This window comes from Capsicum annuum, chromosome 10 (genome assembly GCF_002878395.1).
Source record: "Capsicum annuum cultivar UCD-10X-F1 chromosome 10, UCD10Xv1.1, whole genome shotgun sequence".
Classification (NCBI taxonomy): domain Eukaryota; kingdom Viridiplantae; phylum Streptophyta; class Magnoliopsida; order Solanales; family Solanaceae; genus Capsicum; species Capsicum annuum.
Window position 1 is genome coordinate 219,219,842 of NC_061120.1, and position 20,127 is coordinate 219,239,968.

Sequence of the window (20,127 nt, forward strand, 5' to 3'; positions counted from 1 at the left end):
TTATTTTATTAAGGAATTTGAAAAGTTATTTTTTTATATATATAAAATAAAAAAGTAAGAAAATTTGGATTAATATATGATGATATAGTTATTTTTAAAAAAAAAAGTAGATTATATGTTGCAACAATTAAATTATCTGATGCAACAGGTTCACTATGGTTGCAACAGATGATATATCTGTTGTCACAGATGATTTATCTGATGCAACCTATATCGAGTCACAACTCAATAAATGCAGTTCTTGGAAAGAACTAATTTATAATAATAATCTGAAAAGTCATGACTTATCACAATATTTCTTAATTTAATTAATTCATTACTTTTCACATTAATAAAAAATATAATTAATAGATGGAGGTGAACAATTAGATTATATGTTGCAACAGATATGTTATCTGATGCAACATATTTTATATTTGTTGCAACAGATAATATATCTGTTGTCACAGATGTGTTATCTGATGCAACAGATATAGATTCTGTTACCACAACTCAATAAAAACGGTTCTTCGAAAGACTAATTAATAATAATAATCTGAAAAGTCATGACTTATATCATAATATTTATTTTCTTAATTTAATCAAAAATTTAATTAATGTATGGAGGTGAATAGTCGCGTCTTTTTGCCTCTCATTCAAATTCAATCCTCTATAAATAGGTCCGTCCTTACTCAATCGTTCATTCAAATACACACTTTATTTATTTATTGCATCTCGTCTTTCATATTACACTCTAGAAGATAAGATTATGGCTGATCCAGTGTGGGACGTCGCTTTTCTGCAAGATGCCGTGAATGAACTTCGGAATCAACTTCGTGATCTGCAATGGGAATTGGGAGGAGTTAGATCAAGAATGCTCCACGAGATACGCAGGCTGAGAAGGGCCTTGCTATTTCCGGTTGAAGATTGGACGGCTGGCAATGATGATGCTGATAATAATAATAATAATTAGACTATTATTTTTCTTTTAGTCTATTATATGTATTTTTATTTGTTTAATAAATAAATTATGTTTGATCTTTGACATTTTAATCCATATTTAATTTTCATTCTGTCTATTATCTTCTTAACAAACATTTCGATGATTCGACGTAAAAAGGAATAATTTAGAATCCAGTAGCAATAGCAAGATTTATCTGTTGGGTTTGTGGCAAGGGTTGATTTGTGTTGTTTCAAACAGATTAATCATTCGTTGCAACAGATAATTAGTCTGGTGCAACAGATAAACATTCTGATGCAACAAATAATTAGTCTGGTGCAACAGATAAACATTATGATGCAACAGATAAACATCCTGATACAACAGATAATGCGTCCGATGCAACAGATAATACGATGATGCAACAGATAAATAGTCTGATGCAACAGATTACTCATCTGATGCACCAGATGATTGATCTGTTTAAATTGTGGGCACTTGTGCTGGATTCATAATCGGGGTTCTATCCATTGTCGGAAAAACAGAAGTGTACCCAGATGACAAATACGAATAAAAATCATAATTTTACTTACCAAAGTAACCTATGAAGTAATGTCAAAGTGGAAAGTAATGTAGTAAACAAAATTTGACCTACGAAATTGATCAGATCGCAGCAATAGCGTTGTACCAACAACAACAACAACAAATGGTCGTCAAGAAGAAGATGAAGCAGGATGATGAATAAAGTAGCAGAAACAGAAACAGTTAACAACAAAAATCGCTAAGAGAGAGAAAACAACAATGGATGAGAAGAGACAGAAAGGCACATTTTTTCCCTCTGTTTCCCGTTATTTTAGGTATACATTGGGATCAAAGTGTAAATTTAAAAACTTGTAGGTTATTTTAAAACTTCCCCAACTTTCTTAATACATACTAATAATTAAGACTTGTGTCACTTTAAAACTCTTTTGTCCCCTGTGGCCCCCCCCCCCCCCCCCCCCCCCGGCCCACTATCTAGACTATTCTAAAAATTTAACTAGAAAACTATGATACTTATTCTTCCAAAAAATCCACTTTAGATATTTTTCACAGGATCGAGTTAATCACAAAAGACTTACCTAATGCAGTTTACCTCTTCTATGTCATTTACGAATTATCACACTACAGCAGAATTTACCTTGTGTGGTTACGGTTCTCTTATCATCAACAACATATAAACTAAAAAAAACAATGTCCTTAATTTAGAATATTGGATCAACTTTTAACCATGTGATAATGATATGAACACAAGGGTGTGGCCTAGCGGTCAATGAAGTCGGTTGAAAATTTGAGGTGGACAGAGTTACCTGATACCTCTGTTGTTGCCGGTGAGAGGTGACAGGTATCCCGTAAATTTAGTCAAGGTGCACTAAAGCTGGTCTGAACACTTTTTTTTTTTTCGTAACACATCTCAATTTTCTCCTTGAACAACAATATCTTTCGAAACTACATTTTCACGTCAATATCAGTCCAGTAATCTATGAAGAAAGAGTATCAGAAAAAGCATTTACAACTTGCAATTTAACAACATGAAGATCTCCCCTAAGAGCTAATAGTTTAATGTGTATTATCCCATATCTCGCGATAAAATAAGCTTCCCTTCGTGTTAATTTCATCGAAGGGTCCTCCGATACACAACATTCTTGAAGCCATTATCGCGAAGTTGGCAACGTGTTGACATGGTTAAGTTAGCTCATCAAGGACTGCTGAGGTTCTTTAGGTCCTGACCTTGTGCATACCAACTTGGTATAATCTTTGAGAGATAAGGGTATAGATCCTTGAATGAATTCCGGATCGTGCCTTCTGCAACTCCAGTTGCAAGTGAAACATCTGCATTCATACAGTTTTTAACATGAGATGTTGGATATTCAATAAGCAGATGCTTCATAATGCAGCAATTTACAGTAAAACGAGTGGCGTTTAACCACAGACAATCAATTCAAATCGTCATAGGGAAGATCATATGGTTTAGAGGCCTGGGCTAATGTAGTGTAGCAGTATAAAGATGAATAGGATTTGAAGATGACATTAGAAATACAGAAGAAAACTCATTCGACTGAGGTTTTCCGAGCTATTTTTAGTGCGATTCCTATCAGGAGAATGAAAATAATGATGCATTTTCATTACCTTTAACTGGCTTCTTGTCATCCGAAAGCTGAGTGACTATGTAGATAACTGCTGCAGCAATCGAAATGGGACTTCTCCTGCAAGTTTTATACAGAGGAGTAAATACATTTGATCCATCCTGTTGAAAGAAGCTACCACGTGACAAAAACAACGCCTCAATCTCAAGCTAGTTGAGGTCGGCTTATATGAACCCTTTTTTAAGAATGGGATCTAGGAATCGGTATTCAGGTTAAATGATCACTCTGTAAGCCTGGGCTTCTTACAAGTTACACCGGCCATTTGTTTACTTGATACGTGAAGAGCCAATTTCATGCTTCATGCAACAATCTATCGCAACAAGAAGTCTGTGAATTCATATCTTAGCAACAAGGCAGTCGCTTCAAAAATGGAACCAGTAGTTTCTCTCAACCCTTTAGATGTCAACTCGGGAAATTACATGACAGAATGTGACCAATAAAAGAGCCATCTAATTAATAGAGAACACGAAAGAAGAAAAAGAAAACAAGTCATCGTCTAAGGAAGGGAACCATCCAAGTTATTCATCCATCGACTTACACCACTGCCCTTGCTGGAAAGTTCAGCACTACCATTCGCGCTCATCCATCAGCTACAGTTCAAATGCTAGTCGCCCTCCACCTCCTACTTCGCAACTGCCACCTTCTCCATCCCGAACTACCTATCCGTCACACCTCAACCCTACAACATACTTATATTCCCTTCACCCAGCAAAATACCTGTTCCTTCCAGCTCCAAACAATCTAACAAAAACATATAGACATTTTCCCCAGAAATTTAGTCTTGCCAAAAATGCAATCATCCTAGAGGCAAGCTAAAGTAGATAAAATGAAGACTAGGTTCATCTTCCGAACATAACATGAGCTGAAAGCATAATTCATGCAGCTTGATTGCTGCGGCTAAGGGTCATGATTCTTCTATATAGTTATATTGTCTGCTGATACCGAAAACTAAAACACAACTGTTGTCAAGTATTTTCCTGTGGTCTACATAGTCATACAATCAAAGAGTTCCCTCATTACCTACATTTGAAGATATGCTCGCAAATATTTGGAACAAATGAGATCAATTTTAGTCAAACGTAGCATTAATCTGAAATAAGCATCTGCGGATCAACATAAATACAAGCAGAACTACCTTATGTCAAACTCCTCTGATTTTTTTACAGCTTCTTGAGCGGCTTTAACTGTCTGATTTGTCATCCCGAGATTTGAACAAAAGCGTCGCTATCGGTTAAAAGAATGATCAGTAACCAAGTTTTGGGAAACAGCAAAACTTAAGAAGAAAATTCAATTTAGAAAAATAGTAGTAGTAGTCACCATGAAATCTCCAGCATGTATAGTTCCCATTTCCACAGATTGACCCATCTCGAGCTCTAGTTGTTTCACAATGTATTCCTTTGCTCGGCCAATTTCCTTCTTTGAAGCTCCATTCGCGACAGAGCAAATTTCTATTTCCAATCGACAGTTTCAAGAAAGCTCATTCATATTGGAACTTGGAAGTAAAATCAGGACACCGAAATGACAAAAGGTCTTAGGCTGTACCCTTCACAGTTCGAGGCTTATCTTCTTGTCGACAAGCAATATATAAGCAAGCAGCCAATATAGCATCCTGGTTCCTTCCTCTACTAGATTTTTGATCTTCTACCTTCTTGTATATCTCATTAGCTCGGTCCTTTGAACAGATGTAAACCAATATTACGAAATACTGAACAAAATTTATCTGCGACTTTTAGTAAAAGGAGAACCTCCACATATATCTTAGCAAATACGAAAGGAGCTCATTAACGAGGTTCTTCTCTTTCATGCAATGATGCACATAGAGCGACCCGTGAGGGTGCACACTAAACCCGTTAACATTATTGAATATTGGACTGCTAAGTCCAGCTGAGTGGCAAAACGAATAAAAATTCATCAGGCAGACTTAGCTAAAAGAGAGAGCATGACTCTTCATACACAATGAATGAAATCGGAAAGAAAAAGTAATTTCCCATTTCTTAACACATTCGCATATATGTGCACGCACTTCCTGACATCTCAACGTCATTTGATTGAGAATGAGTATCAGGATTTCAGGAGTAGAAACATACCTTTATGGTTGCAACCAGGCCCAACCTGAAAAGTATAATTGCATCAGCCATATCTTTTGAAATTCCGCATACAAGTTCAGCTAAATTCAACATAATAAGGAGCCAGACCAGACACATACCGATAATGAATAGGCTTCACAGTACAAGTACATTCGGTTTTAATAGGATAAAGTAAAAGAAAGAGACCATAACAAACACATATATAGAAAGTATACCAAAAGCGACAGCAATGTTTGAAGAATAAGTTGAAATATTTTAACAAACAAAACAAAAAAAGAGGGGAAACTTTATATTAAATAAGGCTTCTTCAATCAACTTCCCTACCTACACAATACTTGAGAGCAAAAAGTGAATGTTGTAATTCATTGTATCGACATGACTGGAAAAGCAGAATTACAACAAAATGATGTTCTCTATGGCTCCAGAGCGATTATTCTGGGTGCAGCAAAACAACTTTTAAGGTGAAAAGATGGACGATGCTCCCAGCCACTTAAGGCAATGCAAGTATGCAACAAAACAAGAAGGCATGGACAGAAAATTGAACAATAGTGTAAGGCTAAGAGACACTGCACGGCTCGAGCCAGAGAGCTCTTGGCAATTCCAAAACCAAGCAAAGGACTTCAATCTTTTAATCAAAAAATCGTTGTAGCTAGCCAAGTATTTTCTTTTCGTAGTCTATAGGATACATTTCTTAGCATAATAAAATTTCATTTTTTGTCTAAACGAGATGAATCTAAAACTTATTTCATATTTTAAAAAGACCATACCGCTATTTTAAGGCAATGCAATGACTTTGGACTAAACATTTGCAATTCCGGCACTACAAGGTCGCATCAAAAACATAAAACTGAGCATTTTCAAACCAACGCACATATACCACACAAGCATAAAGACAAGACAGTACAAAGCAAGGTCTAAACCCAACACTTCAATTTCCACTTACAACTAAAAACTGCAATTTTTGCTCTTCTATCACAATTATTTTGGAACCTAATGTTGTGTTTTTTTAAACTATATTTCACACACCACTATGAGCATTCACCTCCTCTAGATGATCATATGTACAAAATCTACACAAATGCTTACCATTACTAAGGCCAATAAAGAAAATACTCACACTTTACCACAACGTAGGCCGCTTGCAACAAAAGAGAATAGGTTGAGAAACCAGTAAAGATGCAAACTTTCATTCAGATATTTGAACTACAGTCTGTTTCATTTAGACATGTGAACACTACCATGAGCGTTAACCTCATCACGAAGTTCATAAATACGAAATCTACACATATGGTTACCCTGCTGCTTAGGCCAATAAAGAATAGGCAACTAGTGAATAGGTTGAGAAACCAGTAAAGATGCAAACATTTTCTCACACTAACTATGCTATCACCACCACCACACAAGTCATTTTCAACAGTAACCAATCCAGAAACACATACCATCACAGTCAATAATTTTAACTCACAGGATCCCAGCTAAGTGCTTGAATTCCAATGCACAAATTTAAACCAAGACAAACGACGCACTTTACTCCAACATAGGTAATCAAATAAACTGAATGTGTGAATCTCCGGTCACCTAGCGTACTTGCACTCGGTGTTTGCACCTCGCCAATAAATACATGACATCTTTCATAAGTGAAATTAACCAAGCATGATTAGTTAATACACTTTAAAGGGCAGCCCGGTGCACTAAAGCTCCCGCTATGCGCAGGGTCTGGGGAAGGGCCCCACCAAAAGGGTGTATTTTCCGCGGCCTTACCTTGCATTTCTACCAGAGGCTGTTTCCAAGCTTGAACCCGTGACCTCCTGGTCACATGGCAGCAACTTTACCAACTACTCCAAGACTCCCCTTCAATTATAGTTAATACACTTTCCCTCAGTAATTCGTGACTCCTAACAAAAAAAGTTTGAAATTCGGTGTAAATACAGCACATGGATAAGCTTCTCCTTCACCCCTTATCCCACATTCCCCGCAAATATCAGAGAAAATCCATATCAAAATCCGCCCTATACACCAAAACAAGGAAGCCTGAATGCACTAAAGCTCTCACTATGCACGGGTCCGGGAAAGAACCGGACCACAATAATCTATTGTACACAACCTTACCCTATTTCCACCACTCAAACCCATGACCTACAGGCCACAAGACAGCAACTTTACCACTTACGCCACCCTTTACACACACACAAAAACAAAAGAGATTTTTACATGAATAACCGGGCACATTTACTATTATACATACATTCGACATGAGATTCGGGAAGATAATAAGTTACCTATCAGACATAACACCAATGGCTTTAAAAGCCAAGATAAGAGATCTATCAGAATTCGACCCACGACTCTGCCATCGACCCAAAGAAGACGTCAAGAAATCACTAGTAGTTCCATTAGGCTTCGAGATCACAGTTGATAAACCACCATCAGACAGCAAAGGATTAGTAGGATCTCCAACACGAACAGGATCATTATCACCAGACTCATTAGCAAAAGTTCTCCATTCTGATGTTTCATCAATCGAATGTGATTCCAAAACTAAACCACATTCTGAACATACCATATCTCCTGCTGAATGATCAAACACCACTTCTGTGCTCTTCTTACAGTCCGTACAATACGCATCCATAACTATCAAGAAAATATATATACGCAAGAGTATTATACTAGTAATGCAAGATTATATATAAATCCGAAGATCTACTAAGGAACGCTAGCTATATGCTTCATAATTGTTACATATCAAGAAAATATTATATACAGTAAGTATTAGTATTAGTATTAGTATTTCTTGAAATTCAGAGATCTATGAAGGAAAACTAGTTATACGCTTAACACATGCAAGTCGAATGATCCATAGTTATTTTCAAGAAAATATTATATACAATATAAGTATTATTTACAAAGGAACGCTAGCTATATGCTTAACACATGTAAGTGGAACAATGTATAGTTTTCATTCTTGATTTGTTGTGAAGGATAAGAAGAAGAGTAGGAAAGTCATGCGGTTCTTGTGGTAGTTTTTTTCAGTTTTTTTTTAAATTTGACAAAACAAGAAAATTGTGACATTTCTGCCCCCCTGCCCCTACCCCCACCCCGACCCCCACCCACCCTCTCTTTTATTTTGACAAGTATGACCTTGTTCTTTTTCTTTGTTGTACTATTAAACTTGTAAGTAAATTTTATGAAAAAAATAACATATATATATATATATATATAGCTTAACTTATTATATTTACACAAATCTTCACCCTTACAAAGTAATTATAAATATTCCAACTAATTATGTATCTTTGATGGATGTATCGGGAGCTAATTATGCATCTCGACAGAAACAAAATTAAAAAAAAAATGTATCAGGAGCTAATTATGTATCTTTACAAAAAAGAAAATATGTATCTTCGTTGGATGTGTCGGGAGCTAATTATGTATCTCGGCGGATCCAAAATTGAGATTTTCAGTAATTATGCGAAATGTCAGAATTTTCTGTAACTAAGGTCCAAACTGTTGAGATTTATGTTGTTTGCTAAATTAATTATATACTCTAGGTTGAACACATACATGATATGTTTCTATTAGGCACTTCTGATTTATATTTTTGGAGATCGTGCATTCTAAAGCATCAATCACGTAGATAAGTTAACCACTTAAAATATGTTAAATTAGTCTCGATACATCATAACACCTCGTGTTCCAATTGAGTCTAGTGTGTGTTGTAACATATTTTATGTGGTTAGCCTATCAATATTATATTATAGGCGCTTGAGGTACATGCACAAAAACTTGTTCCAGATTAAACTTGTCAGTAAATTTTATTTATATTCTCTACGTTGAACACATACATGATAAAACGTTCCTATTAGGCACTTCTGATTTAAATTTTGGAGATCGTGCGTTCTCAAGTATTTATTACGTAGATAAATTAACCACTTAAAATATGTTTCATTATCCTCGATACGCCATAACACCTCGTGTTCCAATTGAGGCTAGTGTGTGCCTGCAACAACATATTTTATGTGGTTAGTCTATCAATATTATATTATAGGCGTAAACATTTGTTCCAGATTAAAATCGGAAGTGTTTAATATGACTACTTTATCATCTATTCGGGTGTTTAATTAAAATATATTATAATTTGAGTGTATAAATGAAATTAGTTGAAAATTTAAGAGGTTGTCGATATATTTCATCTTAATTTTACAGATAAAACCATATATACATGCATAACGTATGTTTGTGGTTCTATTTAAAAGTAAATGAATGTGACCCATATCTTTTTGTAACTGTTTATAGTACATATTCATCAAAGAATTAAATTCTAATTTTGACTACATTGTTCATTAATGTATACTTATCCGTTTCAGTTTTTTTCTCTTAATTACTATTTAAACAGTTAAAGAATTGTTAACTATTACTATAACTTAATAACACTTTTTATATAGTTTCTACATATGTAAATTTTATTTGAAACTTTGACAACTTTTTATTCAACATCTTAAGATACACTTAGAAACTTTGATTATTGATAATATAATAAAGGGCTTACTTTAGTTTTGATTTAGACTAGCAAAAGGAATAAACTGATGATTGTATGAATCTAATTTAAACTTTTACTGCTAAAAGATAAATGTATCTCCTTTCGGATAATATCTTGATATTGAAGTTTTTACTATATCTAATTAGATATGGAGAATTTTAAGTGTCCATAAAAGGAGAATATGACACCTCAAATTAATAATAAATGGTAGAAATGAAATAATTTTATAAATGTCAAAATGATTATGCAATAGGACATTCTTTTTTATTTGTTATAATCGCGATGTGATGTTCAAGTAGCTTTACGTACACCTCAATTAATTCCACGCAATACATGTTGATATAAATAACTACACTAGATTGGATATATGTTCTAGTAGTTTTTTAATAAGTCATTTTCATACTGCCTCCTTTATATTATCTCCCTAATTTTATATTTACAATGTACAATAAACAATAAAGTTACCTTTTTCCACATAAACAAGACAAAGGATATATGGGAAGCCAAGAAAAGAATGATTGTATGGAAAGGAAAGGAAAGGAAAAGAAAAGTGAATTTGAAGGAACAAAAAAGAGATGGGCTAATATAATATAGTATTTATTTGTATATATATGACAATTTTTCTTTATTAAGATGTGCCAAAATAACGCAAGCAAAATGGATAAGATATTTTAAGAGAAATCTTTGATCATAAAAAAAAGATGATAAGAAAAAATGGATAAGATATTTGCTATTAATATTTGTTTCACAAAGATGACATTGGTACTACTCCTATTCCGTTGTGTTGTGGCCGTCGGGAGACGTCACAATCAAAAAAATTTACCTTAATTTAGTTGCTCAAATCGAGGGTCTTCCAAAAACAGCCTCTTTAATCTAGTCGCGCTCGAAGTACGAATAAAGTTTGTATGCTCTACCCTACCATTGGAGTAACTGCTAAAGTTGTTGTCATGTAACCAGGAGATCACTGGTTCAAGTCTTGGAAACAGCCTCTGGCTGAAATGCAAGCCTTAGGTAAGGCTGTGTATGATACACCCTTATGGTGGAACCCTTTTTCGGACACCGCCCATAGCAATAGCTTTAATGCACCGAGCTATCCTTTTTTTTTACTCTACCCTACCCAGACCCGCTTTTGAAACATGTCACTCTGTGTACTATTATTAGCCATCCGAGATCGACAGCATGCCCAGTATATTCATATTTCCACAATGTGGAATCTAGAAAAGGTAAAGCATATGCAGTCCATACCACTACCTTCACCTCCGAGTGAGGTAAAGACGCTGCTTCATAAGGTTGATAATATTGAAAAACAATCGCAAACAAATAATATTTCAATCTTAAATAAGAACCAATTCATCAATCTTTTATAAGAGCATATTGGTCAAGTATCTCACCAATGAGAATATTTCAATCAGCATAATTTAGGAAAAATAAAGTAGCTCACCAAATGAATGGATCTTGAGGAAGACGAAATGTTTTCGCTTCGCATGATAATGTTTAGCCATAAAAAAAAAAATTGGACGATGACCAATTTGCTCAACGACATTCAAAAAATGGAATAGCCTATTTGTATCAGGGGAAAGAAAAATGGAAAAGAAATAAATTTGAGTTACTCCAGCCTACATGACCTACGATGCGCCTTGGTATGAATCCCCGAACACCGTAGCCAAAACTCCGAGGTGTCTGATGTTTTCTCTGTTCGATAGCTTGACGACTAAGTTACTCTTACGCCTTTGGACTGCACAGGCTCTTGAGGTCCTTGTCTTTGACATACCATTCTGGAATTATTTTGGACGCGTGAGGATAAAGATCCTTGTACGCGTTTTTGATAGTTCCTTCAGCAACTGTGGTCGCAATTGAGATATCTGCTGCAAGCACAAAATGTCAGATGTATATACAGAACTAGCATATACAACCCAAGACTTCAAAGAAATTCACTCACGCAGCAATTATCAGTACGTGGAAAAAAACAGAAATGCAGCATTGTGCACCTACTTAAGCAATGCATGAATGCCAAGGGATATATTCTGTCATTGGCTCAAGATTGCACAGAGAGGAAGGGAGATGTTCTAACCTCGCAGAATGGGTTTCTTCGAATCTGAAAGTTGAGTTATCATGTATATTATTGCTGCAGCAATTGATATAGGACTCCTCCTGCAAAAAGAGGAATAACTATTGAGTATCTAATCCAACAACCTCATGTGCATAGACTTTGCTGTGAGTGATCTGAATGATAACAATCAATCCTGCTTCTGTTCCCTTTTAGAAATTCATTTTTCTGGTTAGAATTCTAAGAGAGAAACTAGAATCTAGTTGTGAAATGTCCACAAAAATCTCTTCAGTGGGATTTGCAAATATTGGTCAAAGTTAAACCAGTGTCATCTATCCACCTTTTTCTTAGAGGGTTGAGCAGGGAAAACGTTCAAGCAAGAAGTAAAACCGGCTGACAAAAGATCTTCACCCACTATTTTATCCATAGGCTCAAAGTTCTGTCAATTTCTTTTTCCAAAAATTCAGAACTTCTCTAGAAGAGTTCCAGGACAGAATAATTGTCAAAATCGAATTTATGGAGGAAGAAAGAGCATTCAAGCCATTGCAAAAATTAAATAGTTCCCTCACAGGAGTTTACACGCAAATCCTCAAACAAATGACTTACAGCCTCTATATTGGGGCTCGCCATGTTAAGAACATAAACAAACATACAATAAACAAAAATATGTACCTTATATCAAACTCCTCTGCCTTCTGAACAGTTTCTTGGACAACCTTAATTTCTTCATGGTTCATACCAAGGTTAGAACAAAAACGTCTCTGAAGATCAAGAATAGCACATGTTAGGATTGCATAAAAGACATAATCATAAACACTTATGCCCCCACAAAGAGGCGGAAACCTATATTTTAGTTCACTCACCAGATAGTCCCCAGCGTGTATAGTTCCCATCTCCATTGATTCTCCCATTTCAACCTTCAGTTGTTTCACAATGAACTCTTTTGCTCGGCCAATTTCCTTCTTACTAGCTCCATTGGCAATTGAGCATATCTCTAATCAACACCCAAAGGTTTAGAGTTCACACAGATGACTAAACAGTTAATCTACATGATCAGAAAACATTGCCACACCTTTTACAGTGCGGGGTTTGCCTTCTTGGCGGCAAGCAATGTAGATACAAGCAGCGACCAGAGCATCAAGATTCCTGCCTCTTGTACACTTTTGGTCTTCCAGCCTCTTATATATCTCACTTGCTCGATCCTGCACAAGATCAAAGAAGACATACATCTCAAAACAATAAGAAGATATAGAAAACACTTAGTAATTTTACCAATTGGTGCAAAAAACTTTCAGAAATAAGAACTATCAGATAATCCCACTAAGAAGAGAAAATCAGGAGAAAGCTTATATCATACTCATTGTCGCATGGAAAACGATTATATCAAATGACATCCCTTTAACACATCAAGGGGATAACTGCAGAAACAAGGACTATCAAACTTTGGCGTTTTCACAAAGACACAGTATAATTGAGCAGAGAAAACTAATGGTTCTGTTTACTCAAGCAAAATAAGATGGACAAAAAGCAGTAATAAGCTGAAAACTACCTATAATTAACTTATAAAATAGACCAAAGCACTAAGCAGCAGAAGACAAAAAAAGAAAACTTCAAAATGTAAACACGTAAAAATGTAAACACGTATATAAAGGAAGTGATGAAGACGTCAATGGAAAGAAAGTTGCACCGTCTTATGCTTCAACTGAAAAGTTCAAGAGAAGCCAAGAAAGCAGTCAGATTATATGTGACGCCCAATTAACTTAAAAGAACAGTAGAGAACATACCCTTATAGTAGAAACAAGGCTCAACCTGTAAAATAAAGAGAAAATAAACTCAGCTCAATCAATGCGTACAAAATTTCCAAGCTGTCAAAAACTAAAAGGAATGATGATGCAACTCCCTTAAACCAGTATTATCACTTCAAATGTAGTTGCAACATAAGGCTAACGCAAATGCCATCTCAAGGAGCATGGAAACGAGAAAAGCAGATGGACTAATTGAGTACTTACAGCACCAGACCAATCAAATTGCAAATCCACATATCATCCCACAAATGTCTTCGCTCAACAAACTTAACAGATGAAGGACGAAAACTCAATACAGTTTTACTATTCAAATTAGTCATATTCTTACACATTCAATTTCATTACCAAATTTGCAACCAAGGGTGAGGCCTATTGGTCAATGAACTAGTTGAGAACCATGAGGGCTTAGGTTCAAATCCAGCAACGACAAAAACACAAGGTAATTTATTCCCATCTGTCCTAACACCTTTCTCAAAAAAAAAAAGAAAATCTTTACCAAATTCTTTTAAGATTTAACCTATTTAATCTCATTAGCCAATATCACCCAAACCCTGAAATCCAATCTGTGATCATAAAAATAAGCTCATTTCAATCTTCTAACACACCCCCACCCCCACCCCCTCCTCTCCTCCTCCTCCTCCTCCTCCTACTACTACTACTACCACTACACCTCAATCAAAATCTAGTCATCAGTTCTACAAATCCGTTCAGTGATCATAAAAACAAGCTCTTTTCAGCTTCTAACACCCAACCGCGCTTCCCCCTCCTCCTCCTCCTAATACTACACCTCAATCAAAAGCTCAACGACCATAAAAATAAGCTCATTTTCATTTTCTAACCCACCACCCCAAAACCCCACCGCCCACCCCTTTCCCCTCTCCTCCACCGCAATCACAAACTACTAGTCAGCTATATAAATCTTCCTACATCCAATCGGATCCTTTTGAAATCAATTCATTCCAATACACATTCCACACTTAAACAAACAAGCACTAACATCCATATATCAAAACAAACTAAAACTCGCAAGAATTCATAAACAACTAAGCAACAAGTGAATGAAAAAGGCAACAAAACACGTAACAGACCTATCAGCCATAGTACCAATAGCTTTAAAAGCAACAACAATAGCACGATCGGGATCACCACCACGATTCTGCAACCTCGCTAGTGAACCATCACCATTACTCCCATTTGGTCCTTTTGATATCACTGTCGATAACGCCGCATCACCTAGTAACGGGTTAACCGGTCCACCAACACGGTTCGGGTCATCACCACCCGATTCATCAGCAAACGTTCTCCACTCTGATGTCTCATCAATTGATCTCGATTCCAATACCAATCCACACTCCGAACACACCGTATCACCCGCCGCGTGGTCGAATACCACCTCCGTACTCCTCTTACAGTCCGAACAGTACGTATCCATTTTTGCTCCTCCGACCCGGTTTTTCTTACCCAGCCCGGTTGAAATAGCTCCGATTGTTTGGTTGTTTCTTTCTTCCGGCAACGATCACGGATCCGGGTTTTGACCCGACCCGGTAAAAAGCTCCGATCGTTGTTCCGGCAGTTAACGGAGAGAGAGAAGTTACAAGGGTGTTTTGGGGTTTTTAGTTTTTTCTCTCTCTCTCGGGAAGCAGATATGAAAGGTTGAAGGGGTATTTATAGACCTAAACTCGGTAAAAGAAGAAGTGTATCTGGTGGGGCCCACTAATATATTTTTTAATTTTTTTCCTTAAAAGGTTCTTATTATTCCGTTGTTGACTTTTACTTGTCACGTTTTGCTTTACGAAATATGATTGAACATTAGAATAGATTAAGTAGGTTAAACTGTTATCAATTTTATTATCGAATCAATATTAAAATTACTCGTGGACTTTTTTGTATTGGAAATTACCTATAGACGATGTGATTATAAACAGTCGGACATCGAACGATTCTGCGGCGATTTGTGAATCGACGGACACCGGGCGATTCTGCGATGATTTGCGAATCGCCGGACACCGGGTTATTTGCGAATCACCAGACACTGGGCGATTTGTGAATCGCGCACAAAGGGTGATTTGCGAATTGCCACACGCCGGGCGATTGTACAGCGATTTGCAAATCGCCGGACACCAGGCAATTCTGCAGCGATTCGTGAATCGCCGCACACCAGGCGATTCTACGACGATTCGCAAATCGCCGGACACCAGGCAATTCTGCGGCGATTCGCGAATCGTCGGACACCAGGCAATTCTGCGGCGATTTGCGAATCGTCGGACACCAGGCAATTCTGCGGCGATTTGCGAATCGTCGGACACCGAACGATTTGCAAATTCAAACACCGAGCAATTTGTAAATCGCCAGACATCAAGCGATTTGCGAATCGCTCAGCCACCAACGTTTTGTCCCCTTTGGTTTCTTTTCAAAACAAGTATCTCCTTCAAAAAAATTATTAAAAAAGTAGCCTTTTTTGCTCTGGATTCCAAAATTATTGGTAGTATTTTTTTTCTTATTCACACCGATAGGAGAGGTATATTGAAAACAGCCTCTTAATTCCATTATTTCTTCCCAGGCCTTATTTATAGAACTAGTTTAGGTTTACGCGCCTCGTGTGTACCTCTCTTTATTGAGTTCAAATATTACATTAAATAGAATATTTATTTAAATAATAAAGATAAATACAATAATTAAATTTAATATCTTTTGGAGAATTTATTTAATTAAACCCAACATTTACAAAAAAAATTGTCAAAGTCGATCAACATTCATGTACCACCTGTAAACTGCAATAAAATAATACGATGATAGAGACATCAAAATAATATAATTAAATCTAACCTTTACACAAATATTTTCTCAAAGTCGTCTGACACTCATCTACCACCTGTAAATTATAACAAAATATCTACTACCTGTAAACTATAACAAAATATCTATCACCTATAAATTATAACAAAATAATACGATAATAGAGATATCAAAATAATACAACTAAACTTCTTATCTACGACATTCATCTAGTTGAATTCATCTAAACTACAACTAAACAAATAATACAATAAAGCCGATCGGCATTCATTTACCACCTGTAAATTCATCAACGACTTGTAAACTACAACAAAATAATATAATAGTGATCTCAAAAGTTTCAGTTTTGATGAAAATAATTCTTGTCTGAGAGAAAATTTTGATCCTAAAAAATGACTTGAATGAAAATAAAGAAGATATATATATATATACACACACGTTGACTTCTATTATGTTGACAAAAACAGTGAAGAAGTTAAAGGTTAGAAAATTAAGCATCTATCAATGTAGACATATGCAACCGAATCAAGTTAGATAAGCATCAATCATATTTTTCCAATAAGTAAATCGATTTTTTCTTCAGTTTAACGTGTATCTCAATATTTTTAAAGAAGTATTTTCTTAATAAAGTCTTATTTTAGGAGTATTTTTCTAATTGATCACTACAAAAGAAATTACTAATTGATTCTCTTCTCATATATTTTAGGAGTCTAATTACTATAATAACAATAATTAAATAATAAATTGAAGAAAATAGTGAAAAAATAATTTTATCTAAAAGAGAATCTTTTAATGAAGGACAAAAAATTCAAATCATTTTTCTAATGGTTTTTACACTTTTAATATATATATAGATATAAATATAAATTATAAATATAGATATAGATTATAGACATAAACTATACTGAATATGTCAATAATTATTTGTTTCTCTTTTGTAATTTTCCAAATCCAGCATATAACGGGATTACACCAAAGATGGGAAAATTGGCATTTGATTAATTTTCATAAATTTAAATATACAATAAAGGTATTAAAATTAATCAAATCATGAAGGATTGTTTTCATACTTGATTATTTCTTAACAATAGACAAATATAGTAAAATTATCAAAATTTGATGAATCAAATAATGGAAGGTCGTTGGTTGATTAATATCAAGTATTTTTTGTAATGAAAACATACCATAATGCAAAATCTTATAAGTCAAATAAGGGAAAGTCATTACTTGATAATTTTTTATATTTGAAACATTCTATAAAATCATAAATATTTTATGTTCCTTTACTATTTCTTTGTTGAACTATTTTTAAGTTTATACTTATTCTGTTTTATTTTACTTGGCTCACATAATTCGTTATGTTCACCAATTTCCATGTATCCATTTTATTGTCCCAAAAAATGTAACCGTAAACTAAAAACAAATATGATTTCCAACAAATTTACGGCTTCAATGTGTATACAATATTAAGATTAAAAGAATGAAATTGTTTTTTAAGAAAAAACATTATAGTTAGTTCCATGTACAAAAAGAAACTTCATAGAAATTTCCATTTTCAATTATGACAACAAAAGAGAAGGTGTAATTTGAGGTTGTAACAAATAATTGGTTTTTATATAATTAATTAAAGTGGCAATAAGAGAAAGAATATTCGTTGTCTTAATTAATCATTTTCTTTATTTATCTTGTTATGTTGTTATGATCACGTTGATGATATTTCTTTTGAGTCGAGAGTATAACAAAAATAATTTCTATCCCACAAAGATAAAAGTAACAATTTCCTTTAGATGACATGCTTTCTTCATTTTTTTTTTAAATAATTATTATTGAGTTCATTTGAATGATATAGAAATGCATAAAACATACATATATTATCTATTTAACATTAAGAATTAAAACTATTATAAATGTACAATTTTGAAACTTACAATAGTTATATTTTTTGTAACATAAAATTTAATCAGTTGTCAACACAAGTTGTAACTTCTTTTTTAAATAAATAACACAAGTTGTTACTTCTTTTTTTTAATAACACAAGTTGTAACTTATTCAATTGAAACAGAAATTGGGGTTCCACAAAATAATCCCACGTTGTCTTTCGATAGAGGTATTAAAAGGAAAAATAAATAAATGAAGCAAAAAATATCTACTTGTATTTAAAAAAGAAAAAAAAAAACTTGTGTATAGTAATTTTCAGTGTTACAATTGTTGTTTTGACAAATTGATTATTTGATTTTGTTCTTTATAATATATATTAATTTATGTTTCAAATTTGACCTTATTTCAAATAGATTCGGGTGTTAAACTATTGAAATTCTAAAAATATTTTTTTTTCTTGGCGAAACAAATTCAAATACAGATGACTGAGATTGAAGAAGGTCTTTGCATTCAAATCATACACAAATTTTCAACCTTAGTTACATTAAATGACGATCCTAAAAAAAGATATTTATACACTTCGCTTGACGGAGAAAGAGTGGTTCCTGTAGACTGTAGGGTTGGTGTTGTAGACACATTAGCATTGAAGGTAATCTTTCTATTCAAATCAGATACGAATTCTCAACCGTAGTCGCATTAAATGACAATTCAAAAAACAGATATTCGTACACTTTGCCCTACAAAGAAAGAGTGGTCCGTGTGGGCCATAGAGTTGGTGTTGTAGACACATTAACATTGAAGACAATCTTTGCATTCAAATCAGATACGAATTTTCAACCTTAGTCGCATTAAATGGCGATCTTAAAAACAGATATTATTTGTGCACTTTGCCTGACGGAGAAAGAGTGGTTTGTGTGGGCCTTACGGTTGGTGTTGTAGACGCATTAGCCGCCAGCCCTATTTGACTTGGGCTTACTATAAACTAATCCCAATATGTGGGGCTAAAATGTTGGCACACCAAAGTCATTAGTTGAAATTGGAGTAGTAATTGTGACCAAATAAACACACATATTAGTTAACAATAATCTAAAATCCATATTCTAATAGTGTTATAAGCTCAAATTATAGTGGTTTTTTTTTATGCTCATGTGAAGGGCGGTCAGACATATGAGGGTGGATTACAGAGAAAGACTGATCTAGGCTGACAAGTTTTTGAAGGGTGTCAGTAACGAGTTTTATAAGGCATGAACAAGTTTTTATAGAACACACATTTTTGAGCTCGATGATGACATTAGCCAGAGGGACAAATCTATTAGGTATATATGTAGGATCAAAATGGACGATACGTATCATGGTTTTAGATCGTAACATGTATAATATCAAAGCCGAATGCTCCCTTGTAAGGTAGTGGGACAAACTTTAGCTAGGGCGGACATGAGTCCTTATGGGTGGGGTTCGTGATGCCCATGATGGGGTGAGTTACAGAAAAAGATTGACAAACTTCTAGCTTGATAAATTCTTGAAAAAAAATTATAGGATACACATGATATCTTGGATGAATCTCACGTCAGAATGAGAGAAGAAAGTGAATAATTTTATAAAAGGTCAAACAAATCCACATGAATTCCCTTGACAACAATAAAATCGCCCATTGACATGTAAGTTTTGAGTCAAAGCATACATGAGGCCAAGTACTTCTTCAAGGTAAAAAGTGAATTATATTGTACCAATAGTCAATCTTTTTCTTTTTTTCCTTACTTCTTTATAAATTAACTATTTGATGCACAATGTTGACCCAAAGATTTTGAGTTTGATTGTGAAAATTGTATTATCTCAATCACTATCTATAACTACTATCAATGTAAGAAAAGACAA

General features: G+C 34.6%; 2 protein-coding genes across 4 annotated transcripts; both read right to left on the reverse strand.

Annotated features, from left to right (window-relative positions):
- Window positions 1-2,394: 2,394 nt before the first annotated feature.
- On the reverse strand, window positions 2,395-8,197 carry LOC107843917 (transcription initiation factor IIB-2). Of its 2 annotated transcripts, XM_047397448.1 has the most exons (8): window positions 8,022-8,194; window positions 7,469-7,822; window positions 5,190-5,214; window positions 4,645-4,774; window positions 4,420-4,550; window positions 4,238-4,326; window positions 3,086-3,162; window positions 2,395-2,788 (listed from the first exon to the last, which is right to left on the reverse strand). In XM_047397448.1, the coding sequence occupies exons 2-8, from the start codon at window positions 7,816-7,818 to the stop codon at window positions 2,655-2,657; spliced, it is 936 nt and encodes a 311-aa protein (XP_047253404.1). In that variant the 5' UTR covers window positions 7,819-7,822; window positions 8,022-8,194; the 3' UTR covers window positions 2,395-2,654. The 2 variants fall into 2 exon arrangements, with proteins under 2 accessions (XP_047253404.1, XP_016543833.2); XM_016688347.2 differs by having other exon boundaries at window positions 7,469-8,197.
- Window positions 8,198-11,052: 2,855 nt separating this feature from the next.
- On the reverse strand, window positions 11,053-15,246 carry LOC107843916 (transcription initiation factor IIB-2). Of its 2 annotated transcripts, none has more exons than XM_016688345.2 (7): window positions 14,667-15,246; window positions 13,558-13,582; window positions 12,846-12,975; window positions 12,637-12,767; window positions 12,446-12,534; window positions 11,798-11,877; window positions 11,053-11,591 (listed from the first exon to the last, which is right to left on the reverse strand). In XM_016688345.2, the coding sequence occupies exons 1-7, from the start codon at window positions 15,008-15,010 to the stop codon at window positions 11,449-11,451; spliced, it is 942 nt and encodes a 313-aa protein (XP_016543831.1). In that variant the 5' UTR covers window positions 15,011-15,246; the 3' UTR covers window positions 11,053-11,448. The 2 variants fall into 2 exon arrangements, with proteins under 2 accessions (XP_016543831.1, XP_016543832.1); XM_016688346.2 differs by having other exon boundaries at window positions 11,053-11,588; window positions 14,667-15,229.
- Window positions 15,247-20,127: the final 4,881 nt, after the last annotated feature.

What these genes read in the sequence shown, in the direction of transcription:
- LOC107843917 (XM_016688347.2), bottom strand. Translation starts at nt 7,818, where the DNA reads ATGGATGCGTATTGTACGGACTGTAAGAAGAGCACAGAAGTGGTGTTT. An exon ending in ATTGGTGTTATGTCTGATAG is followed by an intron (nt 5,215 to 7,468) that starts GTAACTTATTAT and finishes TATACTTTTCAG; the next exon opens with GTTGGGCCTGGTTGCAACCA. An exon ending in TGACAAGAAGCCAGTTAAAG is followed by an intron (nt 2,789 to 3,085) that starts GTAATGAAAATG and finishes GTATGAATGCAG; the next exon opens with ATGTTTCACTTGCAACTGGA.
- LOC107843916 (XM_016688345.2), bottom strand. Translation starts at nt 15,010, where the DNA reads ATGGATACGTACTGTTCGGACTGTAAGAGGAGTACGGAGGTGGTATTC. An exon ending in ATTGGTACTATGGCTGATAG is followed by an intron (nt 13,583 to 14,666) that starts GTCTGTTACGTG and finishes TTTATTTTACAG; the next exon opens with GTTGAGCCTTGTTTCTACTA. An exon ending in GAAGAAACCCATTCTGCGAG is followed by an intron (nt 11,592 to 11,797) that starts GTTAGAACATCT and finishes TTGTGCTTGCAG; the next exon opens with CAGATATCTCAATTGCGACC.